Here is a 27,621-nt window from a genome sequence, read left to right as displayed (position 1 = left end):
TGATGATAAAAAAAAAGAAAGCAACATAATGGAGAGAGAAATTTGCTATGGCCAATAGAAACATTTGGTTTGCAGCCTTCTAGTGTTATTTTTTTGTTTTTCAGTTGTGTCTGACTCTTCATGACCCCATTTGGAGTGTTCTTAGCAAAGATAATGAAGTGGTTTACTATTTCTTTCTTTAGCTCATTTGACAGATGAGGAAACTGAGACAAACAGGGCTAAGTGACTTGTCCAGGATCACTCAGCTAGTATCTGAAGCCAGATTTGAACTCAAGAAGAGTCTCTCTGACTCCAGGCCAGGTACTCTATCTATTGCCACATCTAGCTACCCTAGTGTCAGTTAACTTCTAGTGTTAGTTGACTTCTTAAAAAACAAATTTGTCTATATTCAACTTATAGCAGTTAGATTACAAGCTGTTATAGAGCAGAGGCCATATTATATATATATATTTATATCTTCTACGGTTGCATATAGAAGGAATTAGACAAATATTAAGTGATTCACCGATTTGTTGATTGTGTATGGGGGCTCTTCTTTAACTGTATAATAGACATGTACTAAGTGCTTAATATTGTATGTAGAAGGCACTGGGCTGAGGATACTAAAGCAAATTCTCCCTGCCCTCAGGCAGCTCACATATAGTTTAACTCAAATAAGTTCACATCACTCATAATTGATAACTTTTAGACCAGAATTCTTGGTCCAATGTCCTTTTTTTCACTTAGATTTGAGTTGGTCACCAAACTCCAGATTTTGCTATTTCTTATTTTCTTTTTAATACATTTTTTATTTAATTACCCTCTAACTAGATGTATTGTGGAGTCAAGAGATCTGGAGCCAATTGTGAAATTTACAGTGTGAGCATTTATACCTTTGAAACCAGCAAACCCTACAAATCAGGGGTTGATGTTTTGTTGATTGCCTGGGCTTAAGGAAATGATGGGGAAAATGGGGATTGATTTTTAAATTTTAATAGGGAAATGATATTTGAATTCAGTGTCATGTTAATAATGCAGATGAAACTTAAAAATGTTGCCTGAATACACTAGTTTTCCCAGAGAGCCAGTACCACCACACAACCACTTCTACCTCTTACAGTCTTCTTATACTTCTTCCTGAGGGTATAATGTTATACTAGATACATACAAGCACCCTTCCGCAACAAGAAGTATCATTATTTCTGGAGGCAAAATTAGAATATAAAAACATTGCTCAGCTCTAAAATAGTTATTTAGAATGTCTATTAAAGTGTTAACATAGTTTTGTGTATTATGGTAATAGACTAAGAGGAGGGTGAAGATGGGGTTCTAAAAGGTCAGCAAAGGCAGAAAAAAAGGAACATTACATGGAAGAGAGGGAAAAAGTTTGACAAAGTGGAGAGAAGATGGATAGCACCAAAATTCACAATGCTTAAGTTTCCTCAGCTCTAGATTCAAAATAGTGGCTTACGCAGATTAAAAAATGTCTACATGAAGTCATTTGGTCGGTGTCCATAAGATACCCCTACTCTACGAATTTTTTTTTCCTCAACCCCATGACATACTATCTGAAATTCCACCATTAGAATCTTTTTCATTTGGGTTCAAGCATTGGCCACTCTAGTCATCTTTTTTAAATGGATATGCCCCTTCGTCCCTCAGCAAATAGATTACTCTTGGAATGAATTAGTTTATGAGATCATTTTCCTACAGAACCGTTAGCTGAGGAAGAAAAGTTTTGATGGAGAGAAAAAGGAGGGATAATTTTATAGCATCCAAGAATTGATTTTCCAATGGAAGAGTTGAGTAGGGTATTGCATTAGGGTATTGCATCCCTACAGGGAGAAAAAGACACAAATAGGAGGTAAATGGAGTACAAAAACTGGCTCATTACCTGAAATGGTTAAAATATTTAAGAAGTTTTCTTGGTCCTGATGCCCAATCAGGGCACAATATAATTTTCACTCCATTTGGGTAAGAAGTTCAGAGTGAATGAATAGACAAATGAATAGATGAGCCTTTAAGAAGTGTTTATTATGCACTCTGCATTTATTGTCCTACTGGGCTTACTATGCTGAGCCCTAAAAATACAAATAAAAAATGGGAAACAGTCCCTTTTCTCAGGAAACACACACTAAATAGAGGGAGACAGCACATAAAACAAAAAGAAAAGAAAAGAAAAGAAAACAAAAGAAAAGAAAAGAAAAGAAAAGAAAAGAAAAGAAAAGAAAAGAAAAGAAAAGAAGAGAAGAGAAGAGAAGAGAAAAGAAAAGAAAAGAAAAGTTCTGCTACAGGGCACATGAAAAATCCCAGAAGGACTAAGGTCAGAGGAACTGAATATTGCCAACAGCATAAACAGATTTCTGTCCTAGCTCAAAGCCTCACATGTTTCTGTTATTTCAAAACCTCATTGGAAAAATCAGCTCATACATAATCTAAGTAGATTATAAACACTGTGGTAAAAGGGGCTACGGTTGTGGGGAGAAGGGGGTTTTGAGTGAGGATCAGGGCAAAGTACAAGAAGCCTACTGAAATGAGAAATAGAGAAGTGAATGGTCAGTGTTGGAATGCTGGAGAAAGATGTAGATCTTGGAAAAGGCAGGGGGTCCAAGTAATATAATATAGCTGGGTAAAAACTGTGAGCAATAGAATGAGTAAATAACGGTCTGAATGGAAAAGTATCCTACAAGAATGCTTATTGGACACAGAAGCCCAAAGCAACGTCATTAATATTTGAACACAATAACTTGGGAGATAAGTTTGGGAATAAAGCCCAGGAGCCTGGTGAATCACAAGAGAGAGAGAGAGAGCATTGCATTCAGCTGGCACAATCTATTTTCTGGAAACCAAGGGGAGGAAACAATGCCTAAAAGAAGAAAGGCCAGTTCCTATTACTAAATGTGGCAGAAGTAATGACATGTTACTGGCTGCATCTCTTCTAAATGCATGGCCTCACTACATGGTAGGACAAACAGGAGATGGGATACAGGATATTAACGATGAAAAATGGTCCTTGGACAGAAGGAACTTGGACAGGAAGCTTTTTCAACCTGACCACTGCCCCCAGTGCACATGTCATAAAGTACACCTAGCTCCTTAAATTCAAATAAAAATGAAACATTTATAACCTGTACCAGCATCAGAGTCACCCTATAGGAATTCCAAAAAAGAGCCTTAGAGAATGAATGAAGGGAGATAAAACAGTTAAGAAAAGAAGCAATAACAACAGTTCCTCCTTCAGGAGCTGTTGTTTCTTTCCAAGATATATGTGGTCATAGAAAGGGAGAAGGTGATGAATAGTACTAGTAAAATGACAAATACTGGATCTGAAATTCTACCCATTTTTTCCCTTTAAGATACACATCAGAACATGCCAGAAAACTTTGGCAGCTAACTACCTTTGGGTACCCAGTTCTATGATCTCTTGGAAGTATCTTAAATTATTAATTATTCAGTGTCTTTGTATATTTCAGCTATGAAAATTTGCATAAGTGATAGGATAAGAAAGTCTGCAGGACATATAAAAGTAAACATAGTTTATCATTAAAATATGTAGTGAATTTGCTAATGCAACATCTAATTTTTTTTTTCAATGCCTCCAGCTCAGGAAAAAAGACAAGAGGATAACTTTTGGGGAAATTTAACTTAAGAAATCCCAAGAGACTATATATATAGTATTGCCTAATTTGACAATAAACCAATTGTTTTTGTGCACCAGCCAGTAGAACAGAGAATCCAACCACAGAAAAATAGCTGTTAGGATAGTATTGTTTCAAAGATACCTAGTTCCCTCCTCTACTATGAAAGCATTTGTTTTTTACTTATAATGGCTTTGTCTCATGACACCAAACATTTTGGGTGCTGCTTATCCACTAAGTCTATGACTGATAAGATCCAGGGATGATCCATCCTAATGCTTATCCATAAAATGTTGAGATTTCACAAAGATGTTGTAAAAATGGAGACTTGAATCCAGGACTTCAATCCCCAGAAGTCCTTGCTCCACTTCCCCAGAATGCTTTGTAATCTCACTGAATTCTCACCTGGGCCAAGAGCAAATTATTATTTAAAGGGTCTCCGCCTACGGCGGGGTCTCTTTTTTTTCCTGTTCCTGCTTGCAAGCAGATGGGTCCTTTCATAATGTAGGTGAGGTTGTCTAGACCTCTCTGGGCCTAGGCTTGTGCTTTCTTATTCTGTATTTTCTTTAATCCTTAACCTTTAATAAACCTCTAAAAATATAATACTCCTTGCAGAAACTAATTTCTACCTGCCTCAGTTTCCCCCCAAAATTTAACTCTTACAATGTGTGACAATATTAGAATGCCTAGAGGGCATTTCAAGGCAACGTGGTTGTTTTTTAAAACCCTTACCTTCTGCCTTAGAATCAATACTGGGTATTGGTTCCAAAGCAGAAGAGCATTAAGATCTAGGCAATTGGGATTAGGTGACTTGCTCAGGGTCACATGGCTAGGGCATGTCTGAGGTCATATTTGAACACAGAATATCCCATCTCTAGGTCTGATTCTCTATCCACCAAGCCACCCAGCTGCCCCAAGGAAATGTATTTCTGAAGAGAAATACACTAGCCTGGAGAAAGGAGTATTCTTGGTCTTGGTCCTTGAAATGATTGGTTCCTGTAATTTGTTGCCCAAATAACTACACCCCTTTCAAATTGGAGAACTACTCAAGAATGCTAATATAATAATTAGTATGCAAGTAACCATGGGAATCTGGTTAGACTAATTACTGAAGCTCATAGGTCTTCTGCTTGGCATTAAAGTCTCCCCACCCCAAAATTTTCAGAGCTTCAGAAAGATGCTTTCAAGTGTGAAGAAGAGGAAAAGCAGGTTTTTCAAGCATCTGAATTTAAATTGAACCATCTCTGGGTCATGCCCAAGGAAATGAGTATCACTCAGATTCTGAAAATGAGAGATAGGAAATTTGAAGAGCTGTGTTCTTCCCTCCTAAGTCACCCCAGGTAAGTTTGGAATAGGCCATTACAATAGCATGTCTTTCCTGAGAAAACTACAAAATGACTGAAGATTCTGGAATACCTAAACTAAATATCTGTTAAACTATGAAAGACTGCATTTGTTCTTTCAGATTCCAATTATTCTCTAACTAGATGTGACTCCGAGAGTACAAATGATTTAATTTTACAAGAGTCCAGCTTCATATACAAGTTGCATAAATAGAACTTTTGTCTCCTAGGGGAAAGAAAAAAAAAAAACCCAGGCACAGGTAATATATCTAACCTTGGGAAGACCTACATTAGACTCCCCCCAAAAAGACCTCAATGATTGTCTAATCCAAATTCCCACCCAGTGATGTGAGTAACCAGATCTCCAGGGGGAAAAATGTATAGCGAGATACACTTTTAAGTTTAATCTGCAGTAGTAACATTTTGTCCATCATTTTACCAAGTTTATATAATCAATAAAACAGATCAAGCCCTAATTTCCAAGGTATTTCACTGTGAAAATTTTTTTCACTGTGAATAAGGTTTTGGGCTGTTTCACATCTTTCCAGCATATCCCTGCTCCCATTCCTTGCTTCAGAAATCTAGAGATTCGGGGGCATCTGTGGCTCAGTGGATTGAGAGCCAGGTCTAGAAATGGGAGGTCCTGGATTCATATTTGGCCTCAGATACTTCCCAGCTGTGTGGCCCTGGGCAAGCCACTTAACCCCCATTGCCTAGCCCTTACAACTCTTCTGCCTTGGAACCAATACATAGTATTGATTTCAAGATGGAAAGGGTTTAAAAAAAATGTAGAGATTCATTTAGGGAACTATATCCCTTCTATTATACATGGGCTCACTGTCCTAAGTCAGTCTTGCATTCTCAGAACATTATTGACTCTAGCTCATAAGACCTAGATTCTTGTCTTGCCTCATTCTGAAATGAGTCTAGTCTGTCTGATCTATAGATACCTGCCTCCTTCCATACTTTTACAAGGGCTCTTTCTAGTGGAATTGGCTCTACATTTTAAGTCAGAACATCTGAGTTAAAATCTCTGCTTTGCTATTTATTCTGACCACAGTTTCCTCATCTATAAAATTAGGAGGCTGGATTAGGTGGCCTCTGAGGTCCATTCCAGACCCTTGAAGAGTCATGTTCCTACTCTGTCTGACACTGTCTAGAATAGACTAGCACAACGGAGCTTAAAAAATGCTTATTGAATAATGATCTCAAATCATAGGACCTTATAATGGTAGAATATTAGAATTAGAAGAGATCTGGGGGCAGGGTTGCTCAGTGGATTGAGATCCAGATCTAGTGATGGATGCTCATGAGTTTAAATCTAGCCTAGATGTATCCTAGCTGTGAGTCTTGGGCAAGTCACTTAACTCCCACTGCCTACCCCTTATCACTCTTCTGCTTTGGAACCAATAGCCAGTTTTGATTCTATGATAGAAGATACAGGTTTTTTTTTTTTTTTTAAAGAAGAGATCTAATAAGTTTTGCTGAAATTTTTCTCCTTTCATCTTTCATTTTTCCCTTCTTTATTCTTTAAAAAAAGAAAATCTTTGGTTAAAAAGACTAGCTGTCTGGAATGGGAAGGATAGGAATAGAAAGAAGAAATCTCTTAAGTTGTAAAAAAAAAAAGATATAAATAAAAACTATTTTAAAAAATAATTGTAAGTATACCCAAAAGACCATACAATTATACATACCCTTTGACCCTGGAATGCCTCCACTGCGTCTATATTGTAAACCTTAAAATTTCTTAGACTTTTTCAAGTATGAAAAAATTTCTTAGACTTATAAATGTTGGAAATTTGAAATTTCCAACATTTATAAGTCTAAGAAATTTTAAGGTTTACAATATCCTGGAGAGATTATAAAAAAGGAGATAGGACCTACTTATACAAAAATATTTACAGCAGCTCTTTTTGTGGTGGCAAAGAATTGGAAATTGAGAGTACGTCCATCAATTGGATAATTGCTGAACAAATTGTGGTGTATATTGGTAATAGAATTCTATTGTACTATAAGAAATGATAAGCAGAATGATTTCAGGAAAAGCTAGAAAGACCTACAGGAACTGAGGCATAGTGAAATAAGCAGAGCTGGGATAACACTGCATATAGTAATAGCAATATTGTACAATGATCAACTTGTGAAAGATTTAGCTACTTTCAGCAATGCAATGATCTGGGACAATTTTGAAGGACGTATGAAAATAAATATTATTCACCTCCAGAGAAAGAACTATTGGAGTCAGATGCAGATCAAAGTATACTATCTTTCACATCAGTTCACTTATGATTTTATTTTGACGTTTTGGTTTTATACAAGTGTGCTCTTACAACAATGACAAATATGGAAGTGTGTTTTGCATGAAAATACATGTATGACTCAGATCTAATTGCTTACCATCTCCGAAAGGGGGCAGGGAAGGGAGGGAGACAGTTTGGATTTTATAATCTTGGAAAACATGTTGGAAAATAATTATTACTAGCAATTGGGTAAATAAAATATATTTGAATAAAGAAAAATTTTTTTAAAGAATCTTAAAGGTTACAGAGTCTGATCTTCCACCCAATGCAGAAATCCTCTCTCCATCATCACTAAAAGATGGTCAACTGACCTCTCCAAGACACTTTTCAGTGACTGAATTCTCCCTCCTCTATCAGGCAACTCATGCCATTCTCAAAGGAATTAACTGTTAGAAAATTCTTTCCTATATTAAATGAAATTTTGTCTTCTTGTCATTTCCACTCCATGGTCCTAGTTCTGGAGTCTCATTGAATGAGTCTCATTCTTCTTTCACATGATAAATGCTCAGATATTTAAAGATAACTATCATGTCAAGACTAAATTTTCTCTTCAGGCAAAGCATTCCCATTCCCTTCCCTTTACTTTTATGATTTAGTCCCTTGACCCTCACAGTCCTGATTGCTTTTCTTTTAATACACTGTCTCTCTTAATATCTAGCTTGCAGGATTAAACACAAGACTGTAGACATTGAGCATAGGGCATAGTGACCCATTAGCTCTATTAAAAAACAAACAAACAACCAAATAATCCTTATCTTTTATCTTAGAATCACTATTTTGTATTGGTTCTAAGGCAGAAAAGCAGTAAGGGCTAGGCAATGGGGGTTAAGTGACTTGCCCAGGGTCACACAGCTAGAAAGTATCTTGGGCCAGATTTGAATTTAGGACCTCCCTTCTCTAGGCCTGGCTCTTAATTCACTGAGCCATATGGATGTCCCTTCCCCCATTAGCTCCATTTTTAAAGCAATGTTGCCACACTGTAGGCTCATAGAGCATTTGTGTACCCACTGAAGTCCAGAACTTTTTCACAGGAATTGACTTTTTTAATCCTGCTTACACTTTTAATTTATCAATTAAACTGAATCCCATGATATTAGAGCATGGGTCTAGCCTATCAAAGTTCCTTACAATCTCAATTCTGTAATCCAGTATATTAACTAGCCCTTGCCATGAGGTATTCTCTTGAACTGAATACCCTCATTTCTCCTCTCTTCTACCCCCCAAACTGAACTTAACTCATCCAGGGCCTGATACTAATTTGTCTCCTTTTGTTCAATGGACTTCTAATTTTCTCCAAGAAATAAGTTGTAGCTTTAAAGGTATCAGCTTGAAAATCTGTTAAACAAAACCATGAAGGTGTGTTAGAAGGATAGACTCCTTTCAACCCTGAGTAACAGAGTCATTTAATAGTAGCCTTCTAGAGACAATCATGCCAGAAGTCAGGAAGATGCATCTTTCTGAGTTCAAATCCAACCTCAGACACTGCCCAGCTGTGTGACTTTGGGCAAGTCACAAAACCCTTTTACCTCTCAGTTCCTCATCTATACAATGAGCTGGAGAAGGAAATGGCAAACTCTTCCAATACTTTTGTCAAAAAATCCCAAATGGGGTCATGAAGAATCAGATATGACTGAAAACAACTGAACAACAAAAGCAAATTATTTTCTATAAAAAGAGGAGTGACTTTAATAGGAAGAATTTCTAATCAATAATGTAGTCATTCATTCAAACTCAGTTTGAGTCCAAAATCAAAGCCATCATCACCCTCCTCAAACTAGCTTCCTTCTCCAGCTTTCCCACATTTACCAGGATCACCATTATTATCCCAGTCACTCTAGGTTGGAAGCTCAGAGACATCTTTAACTTTTCCTTATCTTTCTTTTTAAAATTTTCACTTTAAAATTTAATATTTGATTTTTCCACAATTACATGTAAAAACTATTTTTAACATTAGTTTTCTAAAATGTTGAGTTCCAAATTCTCTCCTTTCCTCTTTCTCCTTCCTGCTCTCCTAGACAGTAAGCAATCTGATCTATGTTAAACTTGTGTGATTAATGAAAACATTTCCACATTGGCCATGTTGTTTTTCCTCATCTTTCATTCCATATATTCAAGAAACACCAAATCCCTTTGATTCTTTCTTTCAATGATCTTTTTGGTTGGTCTCTTTCCTCTACCACCACTATCATTCTAGCTAGAATGATAACAGTGGGCATTGGTTCATCATTCCACTGTTTACAATGTTATTTTTTATTCTCTGGTTCAAAGCATCATTCTTTTACTATTGGCTTCTTGAAAGAGTTCAACCCTGTGCTTTTTGCCTGTCCCTTCATCAAAGGGATTGCACTGAGTATTGAACTTGGAGTGAAGAAAATCTATGTTCAACTTCTGTATCAGATACTCACTAATTGAATGACTATAGGTAAGTCACTAACCTCAGAAGTAAGATGAGGATCAGAATAATACCTATTTCACAGGGTCATTAGGATGATCTGGAAGATGAGATTAACAACAGCATCTTCTTCACAAAATCCAATGAGATTAAGCCAATATTTGATGCAAACTATTTTTGAGCCCTCTTACACCAATGGAGCCAGCATATTCTTTGTAAAATCTCAATTTCATTGACTCATTCCTCTGCTCAAAAAACTCTAATGATTCCCTACCACCCTATGCAATCAAGTTCAAACTTCCTATTCTGGAATGATCCTGTTAAACTAGCTTCATCTTAAGCTTCTCACTTGTGGTGAAGCTAAATTGATCTTGTTTCCTCTAAACACCTTGCATTGACTCCCAGTTCTTTTCTCCAGTTAATTCTTCCTCAACCATCAAAGTCTCTCGAGTTGAAATTCTCCATGAAGCCAGTTTTCTGCATGAGCCATTCCAGCTCTTATCATTCTTCCATTTATTTGGGTAATTGTCATCTATGAAACTAGATAGTGCAGCAGATAGAGTGCTGGACCAGGAGTCGGGAAGACAAATTAAAATTTTATTTCAAACACCTAGCTGTGTGACCTTGGGCAAGCCACTTAAACTCTGTTTGCCTCAGCTTCTTCATCTGTAAAATGGGAATAATAATAGCACCTTCCTTATAGGTCTATTGTGAGGATTAAATGAGAACCTATTTGTCACATAGTAGATGTTAGATAAATGTTAGCAATTATTAATATTACTAATTTGTCACAATTTTCTACTTTAAAATATAATGTGAATAAATTGCATTTCTTCAAATCGATTGTAAGTTCCTATAAGGCAGGGGCTTTATCTCAATATCCTTTGTAAATACTCAGTGATATTTATCTGAGCACTGTACACATAGAAAGAAGAAACTTGATAAAATCTGTAGAATGAATTCAAGGTTTACAAATTTTGTTAGTCGACAGAGTATTAATTTAAGAACAAATAAATTTTTAAACATTTCCATCAGACACATCAGTAGGGGGCCTTTCAAATTTTTCAAATGGGCTTGAGAATCAGATTTTAGAATTTTTAATTACAGGGTTCAGATAAGAGCAGTATTTATCCACTTTCTAATATCATACTACAGAATGATAGCAGTTTCTTCACAGGAGAACAAGCTATATTAGATTAGGCGCAAAACCAATGTTTAAAAAGTTAATGTGGAAAACACATACCTGATGATGATCAACATAAACTGCTTTCTCGCCATTACTGTCGTGTCTTGTCATATGTTGCATAACCTGTCACAATAATAGTTCTACACAGTTCCTTTAATTATTAAAAAAAGATTTTTTTAACTGCTGAAGGGCCATGAAGCCTATGGAAATTGTAGCCTGAAGATATCCTCATTTTTTTCTTTTCTTTTTTGTTTTTTTTTTAAGCATGAAGTCTTTAGGTTTTTATGTGCAAAGTTTTTCATGATATGGTTAACTACATGGTTATAGATTTAGATAATTCTTATTTTACATATAATTTTTTAACAGGCCCATTTTTCCAAGCACATATACATACCCACACAACTATATAAAAAGGGAGGGTAATGTACAGATTTCCATCTCTACAAAGTTATTTCAGAAGAATGGTTGATTACAATTTGCTTCATAAGTCAAGGTTTGGAAATGATGGCATATAGGTTGATTTAGAAAATGGTTACTAATGCAAACAAAAAAAAGGAAATATAAAGAAAAAGTGAAGAAATGAAATTTCAAAGGTTTCCAGTGATGGGAATCTACATTTCTATTTCAAGATAATGTAGTTTAAAAAAACAAACAACACTAACTGGTCTTGAAAATTATCATCCTACTTCCAAACAAAGATAAACAAGTTTGTCTCTCATGATAAAATTTTTACCTAAATTTCTTTTGCTCTTCAGGTTGCTGTTGCCATTTGCATTTCTGTACATTTGTAATAAGTTGAAGGTAATAATCTTCTGAATACCTAAAAGTGAGAAATGTCAAGAGAGTTAAGAGCATGAAAATCTTAGAAAATGTAAAATGTTGAAGCATACAAGTATATAAGGGCCATTTCAATAAATTAATTGACCGAGTAGCTTAATTTCAAGCCTGCAGATAGAAAGCAAAATATCCTTTACCATAATTATGTGACTGAAAATTCATGATCATATTTTCTGTATAAGAGGATTCTAAATAAATAAAAATATGTCTGCATGTACAAGCATGAATATCTCAAGATTATCTGGCAATTCACCTTTTGTTTTAATGCAGCGAGAAATAAATACAAATACCTACTAGATTTATGCCAATAATAGACTGGTTAATGTCTCCTTTTCAGAATTAGCATTTACACAGTCAATAGTTTTGGACTCATACAATTTTTATTTTGATCCACAAGATTAAAATCAATAATTGTTTAAATATTTTGGAATGTCTTATTGAATGTAAATATATACACACACACACAAATATACACAGATTGCTATCTCTCCCCCCCCCCCTCAGTATTCATCCTTGAAAAAGAAACAAGCAACCTCTAATTCTCCTTTGTAACCAAGAAGGCAGGATGGTACAGTGTTAAGAGTGTTAGTTTTGGAGTCAAAGGAGTTGGATATTTTTTCCTTAAAAATCTTTATTTAATTAATTAATTTAGAATATTTTTCCATAGTAACATGATTCATGTTCTTTCTCTCCTCTCCTACCACCCCCTTCCATAGCCAATGAGCAATTTCACTGAGTTTTACATGTGTCATTGATCAAGACCTATTTCCATATTGTTGATGTTTGCACTAGGGTGATCACTTAAGAGTCTCCATTCCCAGTCATATCCCCATCCACCCATGTGATCAAGCAGCTGTTTTTCTTCTGTGTTTCTGCTCCCACAGTTCTTCCTCTGGATGTGGATAGCATCTTTCTCATGAGTCCTTCAGAATCGTCCTGGATCATTGCATTGCTACTACTAGAGAAATCAATTACATTCAATTGTACCACAGTGTATCAGCCTCTGTGTACAATGTTCTCCTGCTTCTGCTCCTTTCACTCTGCATCAATTCCTGGAGGTCGTTCCAGTTCACATGGGATCCCTCCAGTTCATTATTCATTTGGGCACAATAGTATTCCATCACCAACATATACCATAATTTGTTCAGCCATTCCCCAATTGAAGGGCATCCCCTCATTTTCCAATTTTTTTGCCACCACAAAGAGTGCAGCTATGAATATTCTTGTACAAGTCTTTTTCCTTATTATCTCTTTGGGGTACAAACCCAGCAGTGCTATGGCTGGAACAAAGGGTAGGCAGTCTTTTAAAGCCCTTTGGGTATAGTTCCAAATTGCCCTCCCGAATGGTTGGATCAATTCACAACTCCACCAGCAATGCATTAATGTCAAAGGAGTTGGTTTTGTATCATATTTTTTGTCAATTATTACCTGTGTAATTTGGGGGCAAGTCACATAAAGTCTTTAAGCCTCAGTTTCCTCATCTGTAAAATAAGCAGTTGGATGAGATAATCTCTAAGGTCCCCTTCAGTTCTGCCTATGAAACTATCAGTTCAATTCAGTTTAGTCGTTTTCAGTCATGTCTAATTCTGTAACTCTTTGGGGCTTTCTTGGCAAAGATACTGGAGAAGTTTGCTATTTCCTTCTTTGGCTCATTTTATAGTTGAGGAAACTGAGGCCAATAGGGTGAGGTGACTTGCTCAAAGTCACATAGCTAGTGTCTGAGGCTGGATTGAAAATCAGTTCTTCTTAACTCTAGGTCCAGTATTCTTTTCACTAACTAATTGCTCTAGCACCGAGTGTACCACTAGGTAGTAGAAAAATCACTATCCCCATTTTATGGATGAGGAAACTAAGGCACGGTGATGTTAAATAACTTGTCCAATGTCTCAGAGCTATTAGGTGGTAGGTCCTGTAAACCTTAAAATTTCACAGACTTATGAATGTTAAAAATTTTACTCCACATTGAGGAATCCTCCAATTCCCTACTTGAAATAATTCCCTACCAGATAGTGAGAACTCTACTTGAATGTGAAAACTCCTTGCTATGGGAGGACCTCGATTCCACCCATACTTAAGACTGCTTTAGGGCAGAAAACTCCTTGCTAAACAATCAAAGTACTTGAAAACCATACTTATAAAGGAAAGGAGTTCTTTGAGCCATGCCTGTTTTTGGAATTGATACAATGGGATGCTAGGTGCCTATAAAGGTGGGGCAACTTGTAAACTACTTAGACCGACAAGGTGAAAACTTACTCAGAGGTTTTTTTCTGACTTACTAAAGAGATTAATCACTCAGCTGTGAATTCAAAATGGGCTGTCCTTTGGAAAACATCTACAGTGATTGGTAGATGGAAGAACTTAGGGGAGGTGACATAGGAGATTTTGCCCTTAAAAATAAGAGCTCAGAGAAGAGCTGGAGATCATTCTGAAACATTCAGATTGAGGAGGTCATTCTGAAACATTCAGATTGAGGAAGGACTGATTCTGAAACATTCAGATGGAGGAGGGAGCTGGTGAAAGCAGCTGAGATGATGCTGGCCTGGTGTCACTAGAATCCTTGCTTAGGCAGACCTTGTGGTGAGTGTTAAAAGGCTGACTGACTGATCTCTCTCTCTTAAGACTCAAGTCTAGGCCAGTTGGCTTAAGGCCCTTCATACTTATTTCCTTTTTATCTCTTTTTCTCTTTTCTTTAATTCCACATTTGTATTAATTAAAATCTCTATAAAACCCAGTTGACTTGGGTATTTGAATAATTGGGAATATTTCCCTGGTGACCACCTTATATTTGATTTAAAAACCAAGACACTGTAGTGAAGCATATTTTCTGTGGTCAAATTTACTCACCCTCTCTTATATCTATCACAATTTATATCTTCCACCATTTTAACTCACTACAGTTTATGGGCTTCACTATTTTAAATCTCACAGTCCAAGACTAAAGCTTGAAGCTTTTGGTTCCCAGCTCTATTCTGAAAAACTACAGGAAGCATTAATTAACTTGGGAAGTCAGTGACAATGACATCAGTTAATTAGCTCTTGTATAAATATTCTCACACCTGTAATATCATAACTTTCCTTTGGCATACTTACAAAATGGTACCATTTTCCACTTAAAATCATGTTTGTCTCTGACGGCAAGTTTCATGTATAGCCTCCAAATTACTATCCATCACCAATTGGAAGACAGCTAGCTGTCTCCAGTTTAGGCCAGAAGCCAATCATTTTGAGGCTGCCTAATTTAACTCATTGCAATTCACAAAAAATAAAAAAAAATAAAAAACAGTGTTTGAATATATTGTCATAGAGGGAAAAGGAAGTGATCTAGTCATCACATAGCAGAGCAGCCTATCCCAGCACAAATGAAGAAGCTGTGTTTGGACAGTTCTGAAATTAATTCCTTTCCTGTGGTCAGTGAGATCAAAATATCATTTAGTTACCCTGAAAAGGGTAAAAGAACCTTTTTCCTTTAGCACTAGAGACAGTTACAAATAAGGAAATTAAAGAATGAGATGCAAGAAAGAATTTCCTCCCCTTTGTCTTGGCCATTTTATGTTGAAAACAAACCAGAAAATAGCTTCATTTGGGAAATTAAGTCCAGTGTTGTTATTGTTCAGTAAGGCTAGCATCAGAGGTAATATATGGGGGGAAAACTGCTTGTCCTGAAAATATGTCGCTGCACATATAATTTTGTAACAACTGAATTCTCAAAAGGCAGTATTTGCCTTTTTTAATTTTTAAGTTAGTTACAAATCAAGAAAATCTAAACTAGTAGTTGACTCTATACATAATCTGAAGTGATGCCAAGGAATGAAAGCAGGGCAGTGAGTTCCTACATATACTCCTTGTGATCTCATCACTCAGTCCCTCTCTTGGACATCATAAGACATTTCTTTTTTTTTTTTTAATAACAAACATTTTATTTTCTTTTTAAAGCTATTCCCCACCCCACCCCCCAGTTTTGGAAATTTTTATTTAATTTATTAATTTAGAATATTTTTCCATGGTTACAGGACTCATGGTCTTTCCTTCCCCTTCCCCGACCCCCTTGCTGTAGCTGATGCGCAATTCCACTCGGTTTTACATGTGATCTCAAGACATTTCTGATCACTCAAGAAGGTGGACTAAGAAACCTCAATCCTTCTCTCATCATTTATCACAGGAAAGGGAATGTCCTTGTGGAGACCAGAAGATGGCAACATATTCTGGTCAGTCATCATGGCTGCCTAGTGTACTCTTAATCAGGGTTTACCATACTTCCCAACCAGGAGGAGAGAGCTTGTTTGTTTGTTTGTTTGTTTAGGGCTTATTGATTTCATCTTTCAAGTGGGTCAACTGGCTTTTCAGTCCTACCCCTAATCCTGTTATCCTTTTAAGACTCCAAAAAAAGGGAGAGACAACAAAGCTCCATAACCTGGAGGAAACTGTAGCTTCAGTTTAGAATCAGAAGGTTTTTCAGAAGGAGCTAAAGAGAAAATTATTTTATAAAAAATAGCTCAATTCAATATTAATTTCCCCCAGTTTTCAGTCAGTCAGTGCAATTGTTATAGCTGTGAGGAAGACATTGATGAGAAGACAGGAAGTTTGTTACTATAGAAAGGGTATAGATCTGAAGTAAGAGGACCTGGGTTCAAATTCTATCTCTCCTACTGATTACCCCTATGGAATTAGGCAAGTCACATTCTGCCTCTCTAGTTCTCAATTACATCATCTGTAAAATTGCAGGAGTCTGGACTCGAGGACCTTGTAAGTCCCTGGCTGCTTTAAATGTATGAGTACTAACTAAAGATAAATGTGAGGATGAGATAGGGAGTAGAAATAGGTTAAGTATATGCAATGTAATCAAACACTGAACATCGGTCTCCTTTTTTGGCTGATAAAAGAATGGATATGGACAATGCATCTCCAAGACAGCATTGGAGATGAGGATCTGATACCTATATTCTATACACACCACTCAACTACTCTTTATTTTTTAAGCCAAAGTCTGTAGGAGGTAATTTATTGATATGTGAACATTTCTACTTAGAGAAAGTTCCAAATGGGCAAAGCCAACTGCTTTCAATATACCATGTATACCCGAGTTATCTGAGTACAGCATATTGAAACAGCTCCAGGGATTCACTCATCATCAAGATAGTGATACAGATTCTATTCCCTGGCTCCTATCAGAGCTAACAAAGTTTAATATTGCATTATCTGAAAAGGCTACACATTTATATGCAGCACTAGAACATTAACCCTTGCAGTGCCAGAAAATATATCACTCAATGTGGTACCTGGGGCAAATATCACAAAGTGCACATTGGAAAAGTGTCAGTTGACATGAAATGATAAAATGGGGCTGGTTTAGGGAGAAAGACATCAAAGAAGGTTTGCTGTTGAGGACTATGGGGGAGGAGCCTGAGGGATAGGGCTAGAGATTATATTAGAAGACAACCAAGTGTCTTTCTATTTTAATTAATTATCATTGTTAACTTTATACAAAGCTGTGCTGTTTTCTAGCTTCTAAAGAGCTGAAAGTTCTTTGAGGTTTTGTTTGTTTGTTTGTTTAGACCAGTAATGGCAAACCTTTTAGAGACTGAGTGCCCAAACTACAAAGCTCACATTGCATGTGAGCCCCACCACCTCCTTGCCTAACCCCAGACAGGGGAGGAAGAAAGTGCTCCTACTGGGCTTCTGGGTAGAGAGGCAGGTGATGGGAGAAATGTCCTCAGGCATGTGTGGAGAGGGTGAGGGGAATAGCCTCCTCTGGCACATGGGCTATAGGTTTACCAACACACATCTAGATATTGTGATTTCACCATGTAAAGGAACTCACAGTAAAGAAATTCCCTCTAATCAAAGCAGACTTGCACATGCCTTTAGATTGTGAATTGCATGAGGGCAGGGATTGTATTTTACCTCTTTTTGCATCCCCACCCCTTAGCATAGTGCCTGGTACATAATAGGTGCTTAATAAATGTTTATTGATATATTGGTTGATATGCTCTGCAACTTAAATATAATCTAATAGAGTTGTGTTTGGGATCATTGAAAAGTTAATTGACTAATCAAGTTCACCTAGCCAGGATTTGATAGAGGAATGACTAAAAGCCAGGTCAGCCTCTTCCCATGACTAGTTTTCAGTTCTCTGCTGTCTAACTTTGTTGATAGAACCTACCCAACTTATGGCTCAGCATGATGAAATCTATCAAACTAAAATTGGGTTAAATGAATTGATATCACTGTTACTATCACTAATATTAAGCATATTTGACAAGAACAGCACTGATATCAAATTTCATCTCCATATTAACATTTAAAAATCAATCCCCAACATTTTGTCCTATAACCTAATAAAAAATGATATATCAATAGGATGGAAAAACTGAAATAATACCAGAAGATGCCTGTTAACCTAGCTATAAGTCTAGAATTTTTGATGACACTTTTGGGATACATTTCTGAATATATGAATATGACCACATTTTTTCAATAAAGAGGATGGTATTCTGCCAGAGGGAAGGTAATAGTCCATTGACCTTACTCCATCCATTTTTGGCTACAGGACTTTTATTCTTTTTATTTTTATTTATTTATTATATTTAATTGACTAATTAAGAAAAATTTTCCATGGTTACATGATTCATGTTCTTTCCCTGCCCACCTCCTATCCCCCTCTCATAGCCAATGAGCAATTCCCCTGGGTTCTACATATATCATTGATGAAGACCCATTTCCATATTATTGATATTTGTACTAGAGTAATCATTTAGAGTCTACATCCCCAATCATATCCCCATCAACCCATGTGATCAAGTAGGTGTTTTTCTTCTGTGTTTCTACTCCCACAGTTCTTTCTCTGGATGTGGATAGCATTCTTTCTCATAAGTATAGGACTCTTTTAATTAAAAGGAGTCTAATGAAAAATTGCCAAGATGACATTATGTACTCTTTCAAAGAGGAAGCAGGTCAGTCAAAAGTCAGCTACAGTGGTAAAGACCCAGGAGTAGCCAATGTGCCCACTGATCATTAAGTCAATAGTTGTCTCTAGAGCTGCAAGGATAGTTCTTCCTTAACTCACCCAATAGGAATAACAATTGCCATTTTTGATAATACTAATTTACATATATTTAGCATGTTTTAAAATGTTTTCCTCATAATAGTCCTATGAGATAGTATAATCATTCTATTTAGAAGATGAAAAAAACTGAGTCTCAAAGAGGTTATCACAAAGCAGACATTATATATAGAATACACGGCAGAAGTAGGTCTTAGACAAATCAAGGTCTTTGACTTCAAGTCATGTATCCTTTTGAAATGCCTGAAAATTTAAAGGGCTTTTAATATCAAAATTATTTATGGGAGTGAGAGTATAAAACCTACCTATGACAATAATGTCATGCTCCTACAAAAGGAATATGGAGATTCCTTAATTAATTTCTACTGCTGATCCTCCAGCTGTTCTTTCGGGAACTGTTGTACAATATACTGCTGCCTCAGCAAACACTTTTTAAAGCAGCCTAATTAAAATGTACAAAAAAATTGGAAAAGTGGATTGTATTTTAAGGCTGGTAGGCTTTTGAAAAGTTTCATGTCCTCAAAATCATGTCATTCCTTTTATTAGGTTTGTGGCTTATGAATTGTGTTCTCATGGATGTTATGGGAATAGCAAATGAGTTGTAAATAAAATCTAATTTTATTAAGATGGCACCATACAGTTTAAACTCAACACAAAGAAAAGGGAGAAATTGTTTTCTAACTCAACTATTTCTAAGATGGAGATGATTTCTACAATTACTTTGTAGAATAAGATGGGGTGGCAATGTTTTAAAAATGTAGTTTGGGTTTGCCAAATGAAAGAAGCCAAAAGCTGAGATTACTCAGAAAATTCTATTCTAATGCATCAAGAATAATTTCAGAGTACTGGATGTCACAGGCTCCAAATGATATCATAGAAAATATAATTGACTATGGTATAACAGAAAAGAAATTACTAATTATAAATGTGATCATCATTTTAATGAGTTATTTGTATACAATCAGGCCATTGAGCAGTTAGAGGAGATGGCCATAGTATATATCCATTTCTAAAGCAAAAGGAATAAAAACTAAGCTAGCATTAGGGCTAATTGCCATAGCTCCAGCCTTGATTTGTTTAGAAAACACAGATGCAAAGACAAAAATGATTTGGAGGGCCTGGTAACTGACAAAAACATCTCTAGGGAGGAATATGGAAGAACATGGACAAGGCTGTCTTACAAGACCATGAAAAGACACTGGATAGAAATGATCCTGAGATAACTTCATATGACATTTAGCTAAGAAAAAATGATCCCAAGGGTATTGGCATGTCCTGGCCAGGAATGGGATTTGGACTTGGATCTAATGGGAATCATATCTGATTAGGTACATGATGTTGATTGAATATATTTTATGCTCTATACTGTGAAGATTAAATTAAATCTCTCCCCTAATTATGAAGATTAAATTAACTCCCCTGCCCATTTTTAGGTTTAATCACCAAAAGTGTAAACATCCCACTCAAGATTAAGTAGGGGAAGGCTGTGACCCATATTTGCGATAGTGGGTGACCAATCAGAATCAAACTGACTGCTCCCTGGGCAGTCCTAAGCAAAGCTTCATCTGTAATTGGTAGAAGTAAAAGTGGAGGAAGGCACAAGAAGTGATGCAAAAGAAAGTGCCTTTAAAAGGGAATTACAACTTCCTGTGGGGATGGACTTCTTCTGGAGTTCTGAGTTCAAGTTGGAAGCTGATGAAGAATCTGCTGCCTGGACCTGAGAACTTTTCTGGTGAGACTGTTCTTAAATCTCTCCCTTTGGATTGACACGTGGTGAGTGAAAGAGTTGACCCGTTTCCTGGTTTTTCTGAAGAGACTAGCCTCAGGAGAGACCTATCCTCTTGAGAGAGTCTCCTGCATCCCCAGGTCCTCGGCTACAAGGACGGAGGCCTCTCTGGGTAAGGTCTAAACTCCTCTACCTGTTTTTGAGTCAGGGGTCAGAGCAAAATACTTAGTGCATAGGCTAGATGTCTTACCCTATCCTCTCTCTGATTTCTTACGTCAATCTTTCTATATTTTGTAAATAAATTGTTAAATAAATCTTTTTTTGAATTTCATAAAATTCCTGGAGACCCTATTCTTAAATAATCTAGTCCAACTTTTTATAAAAAAAACCCTTTTCTCCCCCTTACAGGTTTCTTCCTCTCCAGGTTTGGGGAATTGGGAATGAAAGATAGCTAGGGATTTTTAGAGCAGATATAGGTTGAATAAAATGAAAATAACAAAAAGAGAAAAAGTATGGATAAGCCAATAATTCATAAAGATCCATAATCATGAAGTGGTGCCCTAAACAGAAGCAAAAACAAAACCAAAACTCACAAGGATTAAAAAGAGGAAAGAACTGGAGTTTAAAGTGTAAGAATTCAGTGCCAGATGAGAGATGAGGAATTGTGCTAGACAAAGAACATGAATTTGGGTTTTTGCACTCAAAGGTTCCATGAGGTCATATGAGTCTAAAGTTATGCCATATTCTATTTGGTTTCGTTCTCTTGATTTGACAGACTTATCAGTTTAAGAGCTACTCACATTTTCATCATCATTAACCTCATAACAAAATGTATAAGGCAATAGATATTATAGGTCAAATCAAAAGGAAAGGACAACAAACAGACACAAAGTAGAACAGATCTGCTAGGATTTCTAGACTGACATATCTTCATTGGCAATAATAGTCACTTTTGAACTCTTCCACGCAGTACTGAATAAGAAGAAATGAGGTTAATCTTAAGATTGAGAAACACAACTGACCAAATTCAGGTAGAAGAAATTGAAGCTTTGGCCACTACAGTCTTTGCCATTGGCACTCAGGAATCAGTTTTCAAGATAATTTAAAGAGGAAAATATTCTTTTCACCAAAACATACATAAAAGAAAACTCTGTAGATATTAACAATTAATGAGCTATAAACTTGCTTTCTTATCTCTATAAAACCTTTATGGGAATGGACTATATTAAGAGTATCTATCTTTAATGAATAAACATGAAGAAAACACATTGGGTTTTGCCAATGACTTTTTATAGAGATCATACAACTGATCATATATCTTTTAAAGAGACTATATAACTGAGTTATAGACAATATAAAATTTTGTTATAGCTATTGTTTGCTGATTGTTTTTTTTTTTTAATGGCTCTAGAGAATAAAATGCTTTTTTTAAAAGTCCTCCTGGAGCGTGGTTTATCCACATATATGCCAGACTCAAGGATTTTTTAAAAAAAATTATCATTATGTGATATATCAGTGAACAATATATTTTTTAAAATTTTTATTTGGTCATTTCCGAACATTATTCATTGGAAACAAAGATCATTTTCTTTTCTTCCTCCCCCCCCCCACCTCTCCCATAGCCCACGCGCGATTCCACTGGATTCTTGATTCAAACCCATTTCCATGTTGTTGGTATTTGCATTAGAGTGTTCATTTAGAGTCTCTCCTCAGTCATATCCCCTCAACCCCTGTAGTCAAGCAGTTGCTTTTCATTGGTGTTTTTACTCCCACAGTTTATCTTCTGCTTGTGGATAGTGTTTCTTAGATCCCTGCAGACTGTTCAGGGACATTGCATTGCCACTAATGGAGAAGTCCATTACCTTCGATTGTACCACAATGTATCAGTCTCTGTGTGCAATGTTTTCCTGGTTCTGCTCCTTTCGCTCTGCATCACTTCCTGGAGGTTGTTCCAGTCTCCATGGAATTCCTCCACTTTATTATTCCTTTTAGCACAATAGTATTCCATCACCAACATATACCATAATTTGTTCAGCCATTCCCCAATCGAAGGGCATCCCCTCATTTTCCAATTTTTGGCCACCACAAAGAGTGCAGCTATGAATATTCTTGTACAAGTCTTTTTCCTTATTATCTTTTTGGGGTACAAACCCAGCAGTGCTATGGCTGGATCAAAGGGCAGACAGTCTTTTAGCACCCTTTGGGCATAGTTCCAAATTGCCCTCCAGAATGGTTGGATCAATTCACAACTCCACCAGCAATGAATTAGTGTCCCTACTTTGCCACATCCCCTCCAGCATTCATTACTTTCCATAGCTGTCATGTTAGCCAATCTGCTAGGTGTGAGGTGATACCTCAGAGTTGTTTTGATTTGCATCTCTCTGATTATAAGAGATGTAGAGCACTTTTTCAATGAACAATATTTTTAACCAAGATGCTTGCCAGACATATGGGGAAATTTCCTTCATAGGAAGTATTTCATATTGATAGCAAAGTTTTTCAAATGTTCTATATATTATTAAATGGCATAGTAACAATTTCATTAAATCTCAGAATACTTTAAAATCCCTTCAGTGAAATCCATAATCTAAGAGATCATTTTAACCATCCACATTGCAAGAAACAAGTGAATGAGAAATAATGATATCCAGACTATTATTTTTTTAAATGTAACATTCTTTTGAATCTATCTATATAGGTGTCTGCTTTCTCTCTCTCTGAGAGAGACTAACTTCTCTACCTCTTTCATGTATCACCTCTCTCTACTCTACCTATCTATGAACTGGCATATGTATACATATGTGGAGAGTGAAAGATGATTTACATATAGATAGATTGATCCCAATGAAGATATAGACCTTGGACAGATACTTCAGAGAGATAGTGAGCTGCCTTAAAAGTTGACCAGGAGAAAGAGATAAAGCTGGACTTAATTCTGGTGCTTTCAGTGATCAAAAGTTGTTCATGATTGGAAACTCCTAGCAATAACATCATCAAAAGGACAATAAGAGAAAGAAAAGAGGGTCAGCCAAGCATTTTTAAAAGCATAGAAGAGAGGGAAGGCCAGTAGGAAATATAGGTTGCATATAAATTATATCATTTTGCTTGCCTTCTCAATGTGTGGAGGAGGGGCTAGAGGGAGGGAGAGAATTGAATCTCAATTTTTAAAAAAATAATGTTAAAATAAATAAATTATAATTTGTAGTTAGGTGGCACAGTAGATGGAATTCCAAGTTTGAAGAAGATTCATTTTCCTGAGTTTAAATCTGGCCTTTCAAATAGTTACTAGCTGTGTGACCCTGGGCAAGTCACTTAGCCTTGTTTGCTTTAGTTTCCTCTTCTATAAAATGAGCTGGAGACCTCTCCAGGATCTTTGCCAAGAAAATCCCAAATGGGGTCACAAAGAGTCAGACACTACTGAAAAATAGCTAACAATAGCTTTAAATCAAGAATGTTACATGTTGAATTAATTGAATATGTAGAGGGAAAATTAAGTTGGATATAGTAGAGATCCATGATTCTATGTGTAGTCTTTTTTTGTTAATTTTCATCTGGAATTGCTACTTTTTATTTGGGATTTATTAAATTAAGAATAAAAATGTGTATATTTTAAGATGAAAGATAATCTTTGTGTTGCACTGATGCTCTTGAGGCAAAGAATTCAAGAAAAGTTTCTACTACATTAGGTGATTTTTCTATGGGGGAGATACTAAAGGCCATGTTAGAGAAATACCCACGAGAAGAAATATATAGACATTCTAACCTATACTAGTGGAGGCACAGTTCACACTAGAGATAGTTCACACATAGATCCCTCAGAGTAGACTCCTATTTTACCAGCCAAGTTTTTCTTTTTCTTAGTGTTAACATCTGTCTGTTAAAGAACTACAAATAATGATTCAATGGGAAGATACCAGAGTAAGTATTCTAACATGGAGAAACCTTAAGATTGAATATTGTAATTGCATGAAATGTGTTAGTCAACACTAACTTTTTCTACTTTCTACTAATTTCTACTAATAGACAGTTTTGTTTAAATAATGCCCTATTTTAGTCTGTAGTACTTCAGTTATGTTGAACAGAAGAACTCTCAACTCTTTTATCTCCCAAATGTTGTCATCTGCCCTGCTGCTGAAGCACCTTTTTCTGAGTTGGGGTGTGCCATATTGTCCTAATAAATAAGGAATTTAAAATGTGCCCAGACCATGCTTCATAAGCCATTGAACCATTTTCCCCAGATATTTTGTCATCTACTCTGTTCCACTCTTTACATATATCCTTCCTTTAAACCTCTCTCTGTTTTCTAACTTTGGTTTGGGAATTGTAATCAAATCAACATAATAGCTAGCATTTGTACAGTGCTTTAAAATTGCAATGCTCTTCAAATATCTCATTTCAGCCTCATGATTAAGAACTCTGGGAGGTAGATTGTCATTCTCGGTCACTGAGAGACTACCACTATACTATACTGTTACTATCCCCATTTTACAGATGAGGCAGAAACTGGTCTTGAAAGGATATGGCAATCAATTGCTGTAAGATTCCACTCATGAACCTAGAGATTCTTCAGCTCTAAACTCCCTTCTTTGAGAACTCTTAATATGTGTTATCTACCACTATTAGAATTACAGTCTTTGAAGACAGGGACATCTTAAGTGCCTAATATCAGTGCCCGGACTATCAGTCAGTCAATTTATAAGCATTTATTAAGCACCTACTGTGTGCCAGGCAGTGTTAAGCACCGAGGATACAAAAAGAAGCAAAAGACAGTCTTTGCCCTAAAGGAACTTCAAATCTAATGGAGGAGGCAACAATGCAAACAAATATATATAAAGCAGGCTACATGCAGTATAAATAGGAAATAATGAACAGATTGAAAGCCCTGGAATTAAGAAGAGTTGGAGAAGGCTTCCTGTAGATGGTGGAGTTTTATCTAGGACTTAAGGGAAGCCAAGAATAGTCAGATTGGAAGAGGGAGAGCATTCCAGAAATGAAGGACTGTTAGAGAGAATGCCCATCAATAAGAGATGGAGTGCCTTGTTCATGGACTGGTCAGTAAGCCAGTGACACTGGATCAAATAATACATCAGGGAATAAGCATTAAGAAGAGTGGAGAGATAAGTGGCAGTGAGGTAATGAAGGGTTTTGAATGTCATATAGTAGGGGTTTAATGAATGATTATTCATTCAGTACAATAGGAATTGGAAGTTTCCTTGGAATTATGATCAGTTACTAAAAAGCAAATACTATTCTTGTCATATGAGAACTGACCATGCCTTTGCCACATTATGGGCAGTGTCCAGACCACAGCTCACATCTTTTCCCCTGGAGATCAGACCTAATAAGTTCTTCATTTTTCTAGGATGGCCATTTGAATTGTAAAAAAAGAAGGCAGCCATGACTCATCCCATCTTATTAGCCATAAAAAAGCCACTGACGAGGACATTGTGTTTCTTCATAACCTCCATCATTCATTGCCACAGTAATGAGAGCTCTAGTCCTATGAATGACCAGCAGAATATACTTATCTATACAATTCACCTAACAGAATCTCAGTCCTGTGATGTGTAAAATGAAAAGTTGGATTCACTGCTGGTTAAATTTCTCTCTGGTTCAGAAATACTCGGTGTTCTTGACCCAGGAAGGATCAAGATGGTTAAATCATTGCTCAGTGGAGTCTGAGCTACTTTTCTTCTATATAAAAGAAAGGAAAAATTCAAGGATTTGCATCATCATCTCTAGATTAGCTACTCTGATCCATCTTGAGCTTTTCAGAGCAGAAATCACATTGGTCTGGCTGCTTGGAGCCTACCATGGTCTTAAGAGTATTATGTGGTTCCGGCAAATAACACTAACTTGGTAACTTCAATTTGTCTTGCTTATTCATCATTGCCAGTATAATAGGTAACTGCTCAATTGTGGGAATTTGTCAGATGAATCTATGCTAAGAATGGCATGAGAAATCATGAAACTGGTATTAGAATATCCCAGCACTGTTTCATTGAGAAACACTTCACCCTTAAGAGTTGCCCCAGAGGGCAGCTAGCAGTTCTTATTGAAGAAGAAATTAAAGGGAAAAAAAAGGCACACAAACCACATTGCAGATCCATAAGGGCACCAGAAACGTACACAAGGGAGGCAAGCCAAAGCTATATATTACTCTGTGCTAGAGAAATCCTGCATGGGATCAAAAGTCTTCCTTGTTGACAGACAATGAAAATTGAGGAATTCTTGCTTTGTCTGCAGGCTGTCAAGTGATATACAAGCTTTCAAGCTTTTTAGGGAAGTTTCAGCCACTACAATTTACGCTTCCTCTTTTCAAATAGTATTTCAAGCTATGTTGCATTCTTCAGGACTCTGATAAATTGTGAACAGCCTTTAAAGGCAAGTCTTCAATCTGGCCTTCAAACTATCATCAATTGGGATTGATGCTTCTTTTTTTTAATGCAATTCAATTTATTTCAATAGACATTTTATTAAGGACCCACTGTGTGCTTAGCAGGTATTAGGCACTGGAGAAAAGAAGATGAAGCGTGATCTGGTCTCTGCCCTAAGAAAATTCATAACCTAATGGGGTATGTGCAAAAAAGCTGGCAGAAAGTGATAAGGGCAAAGAAATCCAAACAAAACACTCCAGGAAAATTTGAGGAAAGTGTGATCATTTTCAGGTCAGCTAAGTAGCACAGTGGCTAGAATGCCAGGCTTGAGTCAGGAAGACATATTCCTGAGTTTAAATCTGGCCTCATATGCTTACTAGCTGTGTGACCCTGGGCAAGTCACTTGACCCTGTTTGCCTCAGTTTCCTCATGTGTAAAACGAGCTGGAAAAGGAAATGGTAAACCACTGCAGTATCTTTATCAAGAGAACCACAGATGGGATGACATAGAGTCAGATACAACTAAAAATTATTGAATAATGACAGTAATTATAATCAGCTAGATAAGGGAAGACTTCAGAGAGGAAGTGACACCTGAATTTGGGCTTGAAGGAAGAGAAGAATTTCACCAGATGGAAAATATGGTGAATATTACTAGTGAGAATAACCAGAACCAATACTGCTGCATCATTAAGAAAATATCAATCTATCAAGAGCAAGCATTTTTTTAAACTTTACTAAGCACTTCATATGTATCAGACACTGTGCTAAACAAAGGAAATAC

General features: G+C 36.5%; 1 protein-coding gene across 1 annotated transcript in view; it reads right to left on the bottom strand.

Moving 5' to 3' along the window:
* Positions 1–27,621, bottom strand: part of ST8SIA6 (ST8 alpha-N-acetyl-neuraminide alpha-2,8-sialyltransferase 6) — a 113,290-nt gene that overhangs the window by 33,380 nt on the left and 52,289 nt on the right. The window contains exon 4 of the mRNA XM_007504917.3: positions 11,572–11,658. Coding sequence (XP_007504979.2) covers positions 11,572–11,658 — 87 coding nt within the window. The remainder of the gene's footprint in view (positions 1–11,571; positions 11,659–27,621) is intronic.

This window comes from Monodelphis domestica, chromosome 5 (assembly GCF_027887165.1).
Source record: "Monodelphis domestica isolate mMonDom1 chromosome 5, mMonDom1.pri, whole genome shotgun sequence".
Lineage (NCBI taxonomy): Eukaryota > Metazoa > Chordata > Mammalia > Didelphimorphia > Didelphidae > Monodelphis > Monodelphis domestica.
This window is presented reverse-complemented; position numbering and strand designations above follow the sequence as displayed.